This window comes from Lepidochelys kempii, chromosome 3, assembly GCF_965140265.1.
Source record: "Lepidochelys kempii isolate rLepKem1 chromosome 3, rLepKem1.hap2, whole genome shotgun sequence".
In the NCBI taxonomy this organism is placed as follows: domain Eukaryota; kingdom Metazoa; phylum Chordata; order Testudines; family Cheloniidae; genus Lepidochelys; species Lepidochelys kempii.
Genome location: NC_133258.1, coordinates 83,925,802 through 83,939,280, shown reverse-complemented (window position 1 = coordinate 83,939,280; position 13,479 = coordinate 83,925,802). Strand labels below are relative to the sequence as shown.

The following is a 13,479-nucleotide window of genomic DNA, read 5'->3' as shown; positions in this document are numbered from 1 at the left end:
TATCCCCCCAAGCCCTACACCCCTTTCCTGGGGAAGGCTTAATAATAAATCCTCACCAATTTGTACAAGTGAACACAGACCCAAACCCTTGGATCATAAGAACAATGAAAAATCAATCAGGTTCTTAAAAGAAGAATTTTAATTAAAGAAAAGGTAAAAGAATCACCTCTGTAAAATCAGGATGGTAAACACCTTACAGGGTAATCAGATTCAAAACATAGAGAATCCCTCTAGGCAAAACCTTAAGTTACGAAAAGACACAAAAACAGGAATATACATTCCATCCAGCACAGCTAATTTTACCAGCTATTGAACAAAAGGAAATCTAACGCATTTCTAGCTAGCTTACTTACTAACTTAACAGAGGTTCTGAGGCTGCCTTCCTGATCTGTTCCCAGCAAAACCATCACACAGACAGAAAAACCCTTTGTCCCCCCCACTCCAGATTTGAAAGTATCTTGTCCTCTCATTGGTCATTTGGGTCAAGTGCCAGCTAGGTTACCTTAGCTTCTTAACCCTTTACAGGTGCAAGGGTTTTGCCTCTGGCCAGGAGGGATTTTATAGCACTGTATACAGAAAGGTGGTTACCCTTCCCTTTATATTTATGACAAGGACTATGCTGAACAGCGATGGATTTAAGCACATGTTTAAAGTTAAGCAGCTAAGATTTTTATACTGCCACCCATCATTGTAGTATATGAATGCTTTCCGTGTAAAATTAATAGCAACAGAAAGTCCCTAATGGACTTCATGGGAACCGCTATCATCTCTCCCAAGAACAGGTCAGAACACTGACTTTTTTTGGGGGGGAGAAGTGGGAAAAGAGGGGTTTGGGAATAAAAAGGGTGTTTGAATTGTGCATGTATGATGGAATGGCATTCTCAGAAAGGAAGGCTATAAACATTTTCTAAAGATGTTCAGACTCTGGATTCACCTGATATACTTTGAAGATTGTTCCATAGCCAGATCCCCTTGACAGAGGAGACTGTGGCCCCAGCACTCCCTTGCTTGGTCCTGAGCTTTGTGATCTGCATTTGTCCCAGAGGAGCATGGCTGTCAAAAGGGTCACAAATCAAAATCTGATCCGAATGTAACTGGGGCTCGATCCATTAATTGCTTTGAAAATTAGGATCAACACCTTAAACTGTTATTGGCAGCTCACTGGGAGTCAGTGGAGGGACTTGAGCCCAGATCTCGTGTGCTCATTGAGGCCTGAGCCATATAGAAGGTAGGCAGCTGCATTCTGTGCATCATCTTCACATTCAGCTTCAAATACAGTGACCTACAGTAACTCAGTCAGGTGGTGACAAATGCATGGATTACTGTAGCCAGGTCTTTGTTTGGGAGAAAAGGACAAAGTTTCCTAGAAAGCTGAAAGTGAAACCCTCATTTTTGGAAGCCACTGCTACCTGGTCATCCAAGTCTAGTGAAGAGCCAAACAGGACCTGGATGTTTCAAATGACTGACAAATGGGTACTGTATGCTTTCATTGGAAGTGAAGACAATATCTTGGTCACATCTTTAAATCACTTCCCCTTTCCATCACTTTAGTCTTGCCTGGGTTCAACCTGAGCCAGCTGCTCTTCATCCAAGAACTAGTTTCCCGTAGGCCTTCTGACATTTTAGCTGGATTGTGGCTGCATTAGTTGAGAGTGAGATATATAGCTGAATGTCATCAGCATACTGTTGGCAGCAAAGCCCATGGTGTTTCAACTCTCCCAATAGTCTCATATACATGCTGAAGAGATGGAATACTCTGTTCCCTGTGGAACCCTGCAGGTGGGAGCCTTCAGAGAAGAAAAGCAGTTACCTCTTTCCATTCTGAGTTCTGCTAGAGAGCTCTGTAATGCTGGGCCATCTACTCCTGCTGTGTCATGTAGGCAAGTTAGTAGTACCTTGTGGCCCTCTGTACAAAAGATTGCAGAGAGGTTCAGCAGTATGAGCATGGAAATCTCACCAGAGCACAGAAATCTCACCAGAGCACCTGGCCACAAGCCAGCTGTCATTTAGTGCCACTAGCGCAGTGTCTATGCTGTGCCCTAGTCTGAACCTGAAAGGATGTTGATTGATGTCACAACTTGTTGGAGCTTGGTGGTTACTACTTTCTCAGTTATATTGCTCAGGAACGGGAAGTTGGAAATAGGACAGTAGTTAAAGAAATCTTCAGCATATGCTTTTCTAAATTGGGGCCTAATTTGCTAACCCTTTTCTAACATAGCTGTTAAAGATTTCGTAGTTAGTTTGTTTTTAAATGCAAAGCGTTTTTGAATCAGACTCTCGTGTCATGTTTTTTTGAATTTCTCACAATCAGAGTCAGATTCCAAGTCCAGAAGGGATCATTGTGTTATACGGGTCAAACTAGATTATCACAAAATAATCCAGAGAGCGTAATGTTCAGAAAGACATCCAGTCCTGATTTTAAAATGGTCAGTGATAGAAAATTCACCATGACCCTTGGAATGTTGTTCCATTGGTTAATTACTCACAGTTACAAATTTACATCTTACTTCCACTCAGAATTTGTCTAGCTTCCACTTCCAGCCATTGTACGGTTATATGTTTCTCTGCTAGGCTGAAAAGTCCATTATTAGATATTTGTTCCCCATGTAGGTACTTACAGACTGATCAAGTCACCTCTTAACCTTGTCTTTGTTAAGATGAGTAGATTGAACTCCTTGAGTTTAACACTACAAGGCATGTTTTCTAATCCCTTAATCATTCTTGGAGCTCTTCTCTGAACCCTCTCCAATTTATCAACATCCTTCTTGAATTGTGGAAACTAGAACGGGACACAGTATTCAAGCAACAGCCACACCAGTGCCAAATACAGAGTACAATAACCTCAGAATCACCGCTTCCCATGACAGAGTCCCCCATCCTATAAGCATGGCCTACATTCTTTGTTGCTACATATATATATTGACATTCAGCCATATCAAAACGCATATTGTTTGCTTGAGCCCAGCTTACCAAGAAATCCAGATCAGTGTATATGAGTGACCCTTCCTCTTCATTTTTTACAACTACTCAAATGTTTGTGTCATCTGCAAACTTTATCAGTGACGATGATGGGTTTTCTTTTCGGTCATTGATAAAAAATGTTAAATAGAGTAGGGCCAAGAATAGAGTCCTGTGGGACCCCACTAGAAACACATTTGTTCAATGATGATTCCCTGTTTACAATTACATTTTGAAACCTACAATTTAATCCATTTAATGTATGCCATGTTAAAAAAAAATCTAGCAAGATATAAAATTATCAAAATGGCACATGGTTCCAAATCTTACAGATGCCTAAGTATACTACAGCAACATTAATACTTTCATTAACCAAACTTGCAATCGCATTAAAAAAAAAGTTGCCAAGTTAGTTTCACAGGATCTATTTTCCACAAATGCATATTGATCGGCATTAATTATATTATCCTCCTTTAATTCTTTATTAATAGAGCATCGTATCAGCTGGTCCACTATCTTGACCAGGATTCATGTCAGATTGACCGGCCTAAACTACCTGGGTCATCCTGTTTACCCTTTTTAAATATTGGCACAACATTAGCTTTCTTCTAGTCTTCTGGAACTTCAGCACAATGTAGTCCTGTTATAGAAGATGAAGTGTTCACTGTATAATGTAGGAGGTACAAATGCCAGCCTGTTCTACAAATACAATTTATTCTAACTTAAAAATGGGTTACAATTTAGTGGGGAATGTCTTTTCAACTCTAAATATACAAATCTGTATTTACTGTAGATAAAAAAAGAAATGATGATCTGTGAATTCTGCAAGCAGCTCAACTGCTGCTTCACAGCTACCAGAACATGGATGCAGCAGCCATGTGTCCTACAATGTAAACGAAAGTCTCTTTTTAGCAAGTGCTTGGCTCTTCAAAGTCTAGCAAGTTTTTATATATATTATATATATATAAAATCTTTAACTTTGAAAAATATTCTACTTTTTTCAGAAAAATGGGAAAGGTCCCATGTTATAAACTGTATGATCATCAATGTAGTTTCGCATATTTCTACAACATTAAACAGATACAGCAAAAAAAAATTACAGTCCAACTTTGTTGATGATGCTGTGCTAAAAATGTGAAGTATTAGAGGAAGAAACCAAGTAACCCACTTAAAATAAAACAACTCAAGTTTTTCCTGTGAGGGAGGAAGTGGAAGAGGGGGGTTGCACTGAGGAAAAAAATCAGACATGAACACACATTTTAACGATAAATTTTATTTTTTTAATATCCCTTTAAATCTGCTGTATTTGTCAGATCCAAAATGGAAGACTTTGGCTGCAGTTTAAATTAATGTGTGTTTTGTTCAGAGTCCCTTGTAGAGCCTAATGGTTTAAGTTGGTAATATCATACAATTTCTTTGTTATCAATATTTACCAACATTAAACAAGACAAAATTTATTAGCACTATTTATACTTCCCTGAAAATTGATTACTGCTTCATTTGTAAATTCATATCTATTGGTTTCAGAGGAACAGCCGTGTTAGTCTGTATTCGCAAAAAGAAAAGGAGTACTTGTGGCACCTTAGAGACTAACCAATTTATTTGAGCATGAGCTTTCGTGAGCTACAGCTCACTTCATCAGATGTTTACCGTGGAAACTGCAGCAGACGGGTGAGTTGAATAATCAATTGCTGAAAAATGTCAGCATGATCAATTATCTCCCTGAGCTACAATGTAAATGACCAAAATAAATTAATCATCTCTAAAAATTACATTGCTCATACTCAAATATCTGTAATTGGCACTTTATGTAATCTTTTACTAACTGAGGACTGTTATAAGACTGCATTGATCAATAAAAAAAGCTGGATGTTTCTGCAAGGTAGGCTGAAGTGAAAATAGTTCTAACTGCATTTGTCATTAACTATATCAGTATTAATTCAGTATGTCTAAAATATACTTACCACTTCCACCTTGTGTTGTAAGTCCCTCATCTTCAAAGATATCAAAGCTCTCCTGTCGAGTCGGAGTTGTTTCAGTTTTTAATATCTCAAGTGGCATTCTCAGGATGGTAAGATTATATTGAAGAGAGTGTGACAGATCATAGCTGTAGCTGAAACCAAGATTAAAATTTAGTAAAAATTATGGGAGCATGGAATACTTCTGAAAACTCTTGCTTTCTACATGTATTGTTATTTAATCCAGTGTAGACTATTTTGCGTAAAATAGCAAATGACAATGAAACTAGACAAATATACTGTAATTACAGAATGGTTGCTTGCACAGGGAATCCTGCACACAACACATTACAATCTAATGAATAGTTTATGGCACAATGGCTGAAACTTAAACAAAAAACAAGGTAAACAAATAAAAGAGACTGAACATAGCTCTTTAGCAGAAAGTGACTACAACCACCCAGCCTGGACAAGAGTCACTTTTGTCCTGAATAGAAGAGTCCATGGTCAGAATGGCTACCAAGCCAGAGATGCTGGCTGGCCCGCAACACATGGCCACCTTACCAAGAAGGCTAAAGTCACAACTGAGACAGACGCCAGGCAGTTTGCCAGAGTCTTTTGGTTCCAGCTACATGAGTCCCACTATTCTGAGAGACATATACCCCTCCTGACCTACCATCCCAAACAGTCAAATAAATGTAACCTCCCACAAACACTGTGTACCCACAAATTTGTGAAATAACATGTGGAAAACTGAACATGATTATGGTTTGGCCTGAACAGAAAATACAGTGGACAGTCATAATATACGTTCAGCAATATAGTCTGTGGATCAACCACTTGCCCCAAGTCCTGGCACACAGCACATGGATGGGTGGAAGGGAAAGTTGTGCCACAGAAGCAGGAGTGTATGAATTGTCCTTTGCTTCTCCCCCTACTCCCTCTATGGCGGAAGAGCAGAGAGGGAAAAAATAGATATAAACAGAAAAAGGAAATATAGGCTAGGGAATGAAAAAAGGAGCCTGACTGATTTAACTAATATCCATTTTAAATGGACAGCACTCCTTGTTCCTCCTTTAGTTACTCTTGCACCTGGAGATCTGCTTTCCTTTCCCTTCTACTTCTTAGGAACCTAGCGTGGAACCTTCTGCTGGTCTTCACACTGCAACTTTAAAATACCAGTAGCACTCTTTGGAGGGACACCAGGTGCACTTTCACAAACAGTCCCAGTGTAAGCCAATTTTCAGTTTGCAGCACTAAGACCAGCAGAAAGCTACCAAGGCCCGCTGATATCTAACAGATTGGAACCTAAAAAATAAAGGGAGTGAGGACTGCAGATAAAAATGGCCTCCAGTGGTGCTGGGAGAACATCAACAGCTATTTAGGAACATCCAAGGAAGAGGGGAGACTACAAGGGGAGTGGGGAAGAGCCCGTATATAAGTCCAGACCAACTGACCCTCTGTGTGAATTGAGCAATATCTTAAGCATACAGTAATTCAGTCTAGTTTGGGAAGATACTTTTTTCCTGGGTTCTCTTGGTAGCACATATTTATCATTAAGAGAAGCCAGTGTAAAAGGAGAAGGGAAAAGATGATATTTGCAAGTTTTTCATCAATAATCATATCACTTTGTAATTTGTACTGAGTTTCTTAGTTAATGCCTTCATAAGTGATTGTTAAGGATAGGTACATTTTGCATCACTATTCTCAATTGTTTAAACAACGAGGAGTACTTATGGAACCTTAGAGCAGTGGTCTCCAAAGTGGGGTGCGCGCAAGACGACTGATTGGGGTGTGTGGCAGGAGGAGCACCGCCAGGGAAAAAAAAGGGAGGGGTGGCAGCCCCGAGTCCTCCGGCCCATGGAGGAGCAGGGGCAGCCGCGCAGCCAGCGGCTGGAAAGAAGCGGCACTTTCCCCTTCAAAGCCGCCTGGAGAGAAGCGGAGCTTTGAAGGGGAAAGCACCACTTCTCTCCAGCCGCTGGCTGCGCAGCTGCCCCTGCTCCTCCTGAGTCCTCCAGCCCGTGCTCTCAGGGCTGCATTCCGAAAGGGGCTTTAGAGCTGCAGGCCAGGGCCCCGGGGCCCCCTTAGCCCAGGGCCCTGAAACCCCTAAAGCCCCTGCATTCCAGGTGGCCCTGCCTGCCGGGGGGAGCAGCTCCTAGAATTGTGGCCATGGGGGTGGTGCTGCACTGTGCAGAGCCACCTGCACACCCCCTGCACCCAACAGGAGCTGCTCCAGGTAAGTGCTCTGCACCTCCTGCTTGCCCCAGCCCTGAGCCTCCTCCCGCACCCTAACTCCTTCCCAGACCCCGCACCCCCACTCTGAGCACTCTCCCACACCCTAACTTCCTTCCAGACCCCGCACCCCACCCTGAGCGCCCGCTGTATCACAAAGTGTTAAACCAAGATTTTCAAAAATAATAAAGCATATTCAATCACATTAATATTTTTAGTGAGAGCAAAAAGGTTTTTTGTACCTTTAATAAATAAAATAAAATTTTAAAATATTATTTCATCTTTATCTCATCGTTTTTTAATTTCTATTTTTTGTGTATGTTTTATAATTTACACAATATATTAGTACAGTAGTACATGTATATAATTTATACATAAATAAATATACATATATTGGGGGTGCGTGCTCAAAAATTTTTTTACTGATAGAGGTGCGCAATCAAAACAGTTTGGAGACCACTGCCTTAGAGACTAAAATTTATTTGGGCATAAGCTTTTGTGGGCTAAAACCCACTTCATCAGATGCATGGAGTGAAAAATACAGTAGGAATATATATATACAGAGTACATGAAAAGATGGGGGTTGTCTTACCAAAGGTAATGAGACAATTCAATTAAAGTGGGCTATTATTAGCAGGAGGAAAAATCACTTTTGTAGTGGTAATCAGGGTAGCTCATTTCAAACAATTGACAAGAAGGTGTGAGTAACAGTAGGGGGGAAAATTAGCATGGGGAAATAGTTTGCCTGAGTAAAGGCTGGGATTGGATGGGTCATTACACAAAATAAAAAAATAATTTCCCCATGCTAATTTTCCCCCCTACTGTTACTCACACCTTCTTGCCGTAGCTCACAAAAGCTTATGCTCAAATAAATCTGTTAGTCTCTAAGGTGCCACAAGTACTCCTTTTCTTTTTGCTGGAAACATGAGACTGAATTAGATGGACTACTGCTCCGATTAGGTATGGCAATTCCTATGTTCCTAAAGATAAAACAAAGCTAACACTTCAAAAGCAAATGTAGGAAATAAGTTCTACCAACCAAGTTCAAGATGGTGATTGCTGAGAAATTAGCAAAAAGCTTTCAGTCCCACAATGCTAAAAAGTCACAGGACCCATATCAGATGCTTAAAGTGAAAGCATTCCATATTTAATTATAGTCCTATTTTAAGGAGAACAAAGTAATTTTTTAAGCCACTAGATTTCCCTTTTTGAGAGGGACTTCAAACCAAGTTGCAAATACTTCTAAAGCAGAAATACAACCAGTGGGATTGAAACAAAAACCTACGCTACCTGTTTTAGATGACACTGGAGGTTTTAGGATCCGAGGTCTGCCAGTGAGTTTTAGTTATTAATTAATTACAACTAAAGAATGAATTAAAACATACACTTTTGTTTTAATCTTTGGCATACTGATTTCAAGAAGTTGGTGTTGCTAACCAGCTCTCGCGTATGTATCTGTTTTTCCCCACCAAAAAGCACAGCCTGATAGCTCTTATAGCTGCAAACCTCCCTTTTTGCCTTTTTTATAGGCAATTTTAGTGATATTCTTCTACACGTTCTACCTGGAGTGTTCTTCCACTTTGCCTTCAGCTCCTTGTGCATTGGAACTGAAGTTATACCAATTTTCTCTTTACAGCAGCTAGCTTTCTAATGATTGAGGCATTCTGGTCAAGATTCTCAACAAAGTTTACCAGTACACACAGAAAACTAATGTGTTGCAGTGATTCTGAACCAGTGGTTCTCAACCTATTTACCATTGTGGGCCACATCTGCAGCTCTCTCTGTGTTAACTGAGTCACATCCACACAATATATATACTACCTGTATGGCCCTAAAGATGTCAAGTGGGCTGCAGCTATGTGCTGCTGCTGTGTGCTAATTGGGCTGCAAGTGGCCCACGGGTGAGAACCACTGCTCTGAACCATCAGCACTTTGCTTTGGATTAGGGTAACAATACCAGAATAGCTATTTTCATAAAGCTAGAACAATTTTGCTACAAAAGGATGAGACCAAGAACATGGTCTGACACTAATAACCTTCAGACATTAATGAAAATATTGAGGGAGGAGTGCATTTCAGGGTGGGGGGTGGCAAATAATGCAATTGTGAACATAACTGTCAAAAAAGAGCTTTTTGTTTTTTTACATTGTGAACAACCTTTCCCATGTCATATTGTGAAACACGTTACATGAACCTGTGGCATATTTCTCCTTTATAAAAACTCAGCTCTGAAAAACTAACGTAAATCTTTTTAAAATGACGGGAGGATGTAAAATACACACTGACACTGTACCTCAAAGCAGCAATCTGTAACCCCCATACTCATCATTCATAGATGGTTGTGATATTTCATACAAAGCATGCCATGTAAGATATCATAGGAAAGGTCATGATCTGCTGAAACCTATTGTTCCATCAAAATGAGAGTATGAAGTTATGAGATTTTGCTGTATGGTTATTGAAATATGTTGAGAGTTTGGGAGTCGCCCACAGCTGGTTCTCCAGTGACAACAACAAAGGAGGAGACCAACACCTGGGCGGGTGTTGAGGGATCACCACCAGCCATTGACCAGCAGGGACTTGTAAACAAGGGATTTGCAATTCTGTAAGAGAGTTGTGCAAGCATCGCACACTGGGCATTGCTCAACTCTGACTCAGCAATGCCCACCAGGAAATGTCTGGGCTAGTATTTTGCAGGCACATGGACTGACGGTATAAAATAAGGGACAGTGGCATCATTCTTTTACCTTTCTCCTCCCCCACCTATGCTGATTACAAGAAGAATGCTGGGAAGACAGACTTGAACTGAGGAGACTGGTCCCAGGCTTAAAGGGAAAGTGTGTGTATCAAGGACTGTAACCTCCCTGCAGCACCCAGTGGGGTGAGAAAAACTGCTTGATCCAAATATTGCTTAGTGTAATAAGATTTACGATTTAGACTGCGTGCTAACTTTTTATTTTCTTTGGTAACCATCTTTGATCTTTTATTCTTACCACTTATAATCACTTCAAATCTATCTTTCTGTAGTCAAACTTATTTTAATGTTTTATCTTAACTAGTGAATTTGTCTGAACTGCTTGGGGAATCTGCTCAGGTTACAAAGATTGGTGCATGTCCACTTTCCTTTTATGAGGTGCATGATTAATTAATTAACTAACTAATTAATAAGTTTGCACTGTTCAAGAGAAGGTCTTAAGCTGCGCAAGACGGTATACTTATGGGGTGCCAGGATGGGGGACTGGGAGATCTGCTGGTGTTTCCCTGTGTATAGTTCATGAGAGTATTCATGCAACTTAGCTGGGTGTGCCTCTGCATGTGCCGCTGAGTGATAACAGTGCCTGGAGGGGTTTGTTGCTTGTCACTGACAAAGCATTGTGAGAGAGAACCCAGGCTGGAGAATTAAGGGGGCACAGCAGTCCCACAGTTACAGGTTGTACTCCTGAGATCTCATCATATACACACACCCTCTTTGCTTTGTTTTCTGCAACACCCTTCTCTAGTCCTCAAACAGCTGGCTGACTGTACCATTATCTCTTCCCTGCTTTTCTGCTACTCCAGAATTTCTCTCATATCTAGGAGCAGCTAGGACTAGACACAGCAAAATGAAGTAGCACTAAATGTGGGTCAAATGAAGGGGTATATGGAATGATCTAATAAGAACCAGACACCCCCAGATACAAGGCCTGTAGTACCTCTCCGCATGGTACCTCTCTTTTCTTTACTCCTAAACTGAAAAAAAGCTTTATTTCTGAAAAACAAGATTAAGAACGAAAAATACTATGAAAAGTAAAAACTGAATAGGAGTCTCCCCTCTCATCTGATTCGTGTGAAGATGATGGTGAGAGGAAAAGAATTCTGCCCTCTCTCTGGAAAGCATGAAAATCCTTGGCTCTTCATTTGTTGCCATATGTTTTACTATATAAGGGGAAGGGAAAAGTCTGCCTATCAGTCTGTATTGGATGCAAACAAAGTCATGGAAGAGTTGTGGGATATTAGTATGTCAGCGTGGAAAGCTTTTGCAGACCATATTGTTCCTTTTCTGTGGCTAAAGAGAGCGCTTTGGTCTTTAAGGCTGTCACCATAAAACAAAACTAAATTTGAAAAGAAAAATCATTTGTGCATCTAAACAATCAAACAATGAAGAGTTTTAAAACAAATCATTCCATTAATCACCTTTAACATTATCAATTTCAAGACACTTCCAGGTAAAACTTGAAATCCGACTATACAAAACTGTGCTAAGCTACTGACAAAATTAAAGCCAAGATTTTAAGATATTTCCTAAAAATTGAGATAATAATCAATAACTATTGTTAAACACTTACCTAAAATAAAAATTGCTAGACAGGTCCACATTTTGAAATATTCGTAGATATCTAAATAGAGTAACACAGACAAGGGGGGGGGAAATTATTCTGAAACAGCAACTTCTCTTCAACATGTATAAAGTGAGACACTGAATAATCAGTTTGAGGAACACCCTGATCAAGATATGCAAAAGTCTACTCATTGTCATCAGATGTTCCCGGTCTTTATTACTACAATTCTGAATTTTGCAGTATTTTATCAATCATTCAATTTTATCAATTATTCATGATTACTAATCTCAGAGGGCCACATTCCTTCCTGCATGAAAAATCATGGGAGTACTCACCAGAAAACAAGCTCAGTTTATGAGAAGCCAGTTTCACTGAACCTTGATAAGTGCATAATGCTCCCTGCCTCAAGTCTGCACCTGCCCTGCATCCTTAAACACCAACACTCCAGCTGGTTTTGATGGCATTGTGCCACTTAATCTTCTCCCCACCCATGCCACCTTTTTGATGGAGTGCAAGTGACCCTTTCCAGTGAGGTTTACATGGGGATCACAGGGGACCTAATGCTACTCAGACAACTAGTATATTAAGCAGCATGTTAATAGCATTAGCGTTGAATGAACTAACATGGAGTGGATGGTTTCTGACAATCATCCACGCCACACACACTTCTTTAGTTGTAGCTCTGACATATAAATAACCTAGAGATGTTGGCAGAAGCTACGAAGGAGCATGACACAGCTGCATTTCCCCTCTGGGTAGACTCAGTTGAACTTGCATCATGATTGTCCATTTGATTACACCAGTCTGTCTCCATTTAAGCCAATGTCACTTCAGCATAAAGCTAGTATAAAGTACTGGAGAAACAAGCTCAATGTTCAACAAATGGCTCCCCTCTGGCATATATAATTAATAGGAGTCTATGAACCTTAGTTTGCAATATTTCCTCAGTGCTTAAAAAAGCTATGTAAAAGCACAGTCTACCACCACCATTTACCTTGCTTCATCAGGATGAGTGACTCGTACAGAGTCATTTGGAATGTAGATCATATTTGTATCTTCTATTTTGTATATTGCATGCCCTCCAATATCTGCCATCTTTCTCCTTTTTGTTATTAACACAATGTAGTAGCCTTCTAAAAATCTAACAAAACCTGTTCAAAATTGAAGAAACACAAGAAATAAGAACCCATTTGTCATGAGTTGATTTAGTCAGATACAACGTTTAGAAGGACAATATCAGCTACTATTTCAGTACTTTGCACAATATTAAATTTTTATAAACATTTGAAAGCTCTTTTTTTAAGCACTGCAGGACTCACATTTATCCAACTCTCACTCCGTTAAAAAAGTGAGCATCCAAATCAGCTTCAGCCCCAAAAGAGTCAATTGCTTGAGGGTGGGGAGAATGAAGGGGATCTGGGAGGCCCGGACCCTACTTCTTGGTATCAGGAATAAGCCCTGATCCCTGCTGACTGACTTCTGAGAGGGAACCCCCTAGGGCTCTCTCCTCGCTGCTGCAGTTGAGCAGCAGCAAAAAGATAGCCCAGAAAAGAAGCTGCATCAGCAATAATAAAGGGGCAGAGGGGCCAACTACAACCATCCTTGCCTCCACATTTCCTCCCACTTCTACCATATTAGCCCATTTTTGAAAAAACTGCTCTGACCTCCACAGGAAAAGGACCCCGACCTAACACCGTAAGAAACATTTTCTGAGGCATCTACACTAGGCTACTGGATTCTGATTGCTAAATGGCAGCTGAAGTTCTTCTGGTATTCTGTAAGTACTGGAGTGAGGGATTCAGCAAACTATTTTTTGTGTTATTGTCACCTACCTAGTTTTTGATCAGAGATCCAATTTCTGGCCTTCTAGTCAGGTCCCTACATAAGAATGGCCATACCAGCTCAGACCAGTATCCTGTCTTCTGACAGTGGCCAAGACATTTGTTTCAAAGGGAACGAAAAGAACACAGTAATTAATCAATCCCATCATCCAGTCCCAGCAACAGGCAGTC

General features: G+C 40.4%; 1 protein-coding gene across 14 annotated transcripts in view; it reads right to left on the bottom strand.

Annotated features, from left to right (window-relative positions):
• The window catches only part of FIG4 (FIG4 phosphoinositide 5-phosphatase), a 157,105-nt gene that overhangs the window by 113,484 nt on the left and 30,142 nt on the right, over window positions 1-13,479 (bottom strand). For 13 of the 14 annotated variants that reach the window (XR_012158016.1, XR_012158017.1, XM_073336996.1 and 10 more), the window contains 3 exons: window positions 12,462-12,618; window positions 11,474-11,524; window positions 4,923-5,071 (listed from right to left, as the gene is read on the bottom strand). Coding sequence is in view for 12 of the 14 variants with exons in the window: in XM_073336996.1 (XP_073193097.1) it covers window positions 4,923-5,071; window positions 11,474-11,524; window positions 12,462-12,618 (357 nt within the window). In the remaining 2 variants the exon portion in view is untranslated. Of the gene's footprint in view, window positions 1-4,922; window positions 5,072-11,473; window positions 11,525-12,461; window positions 12,619-13,299; window positions 13,390-13,479 lie in introns of those variants that run through there. The other variant, XM_073337002.1, reaches the window with a different exon arrangement.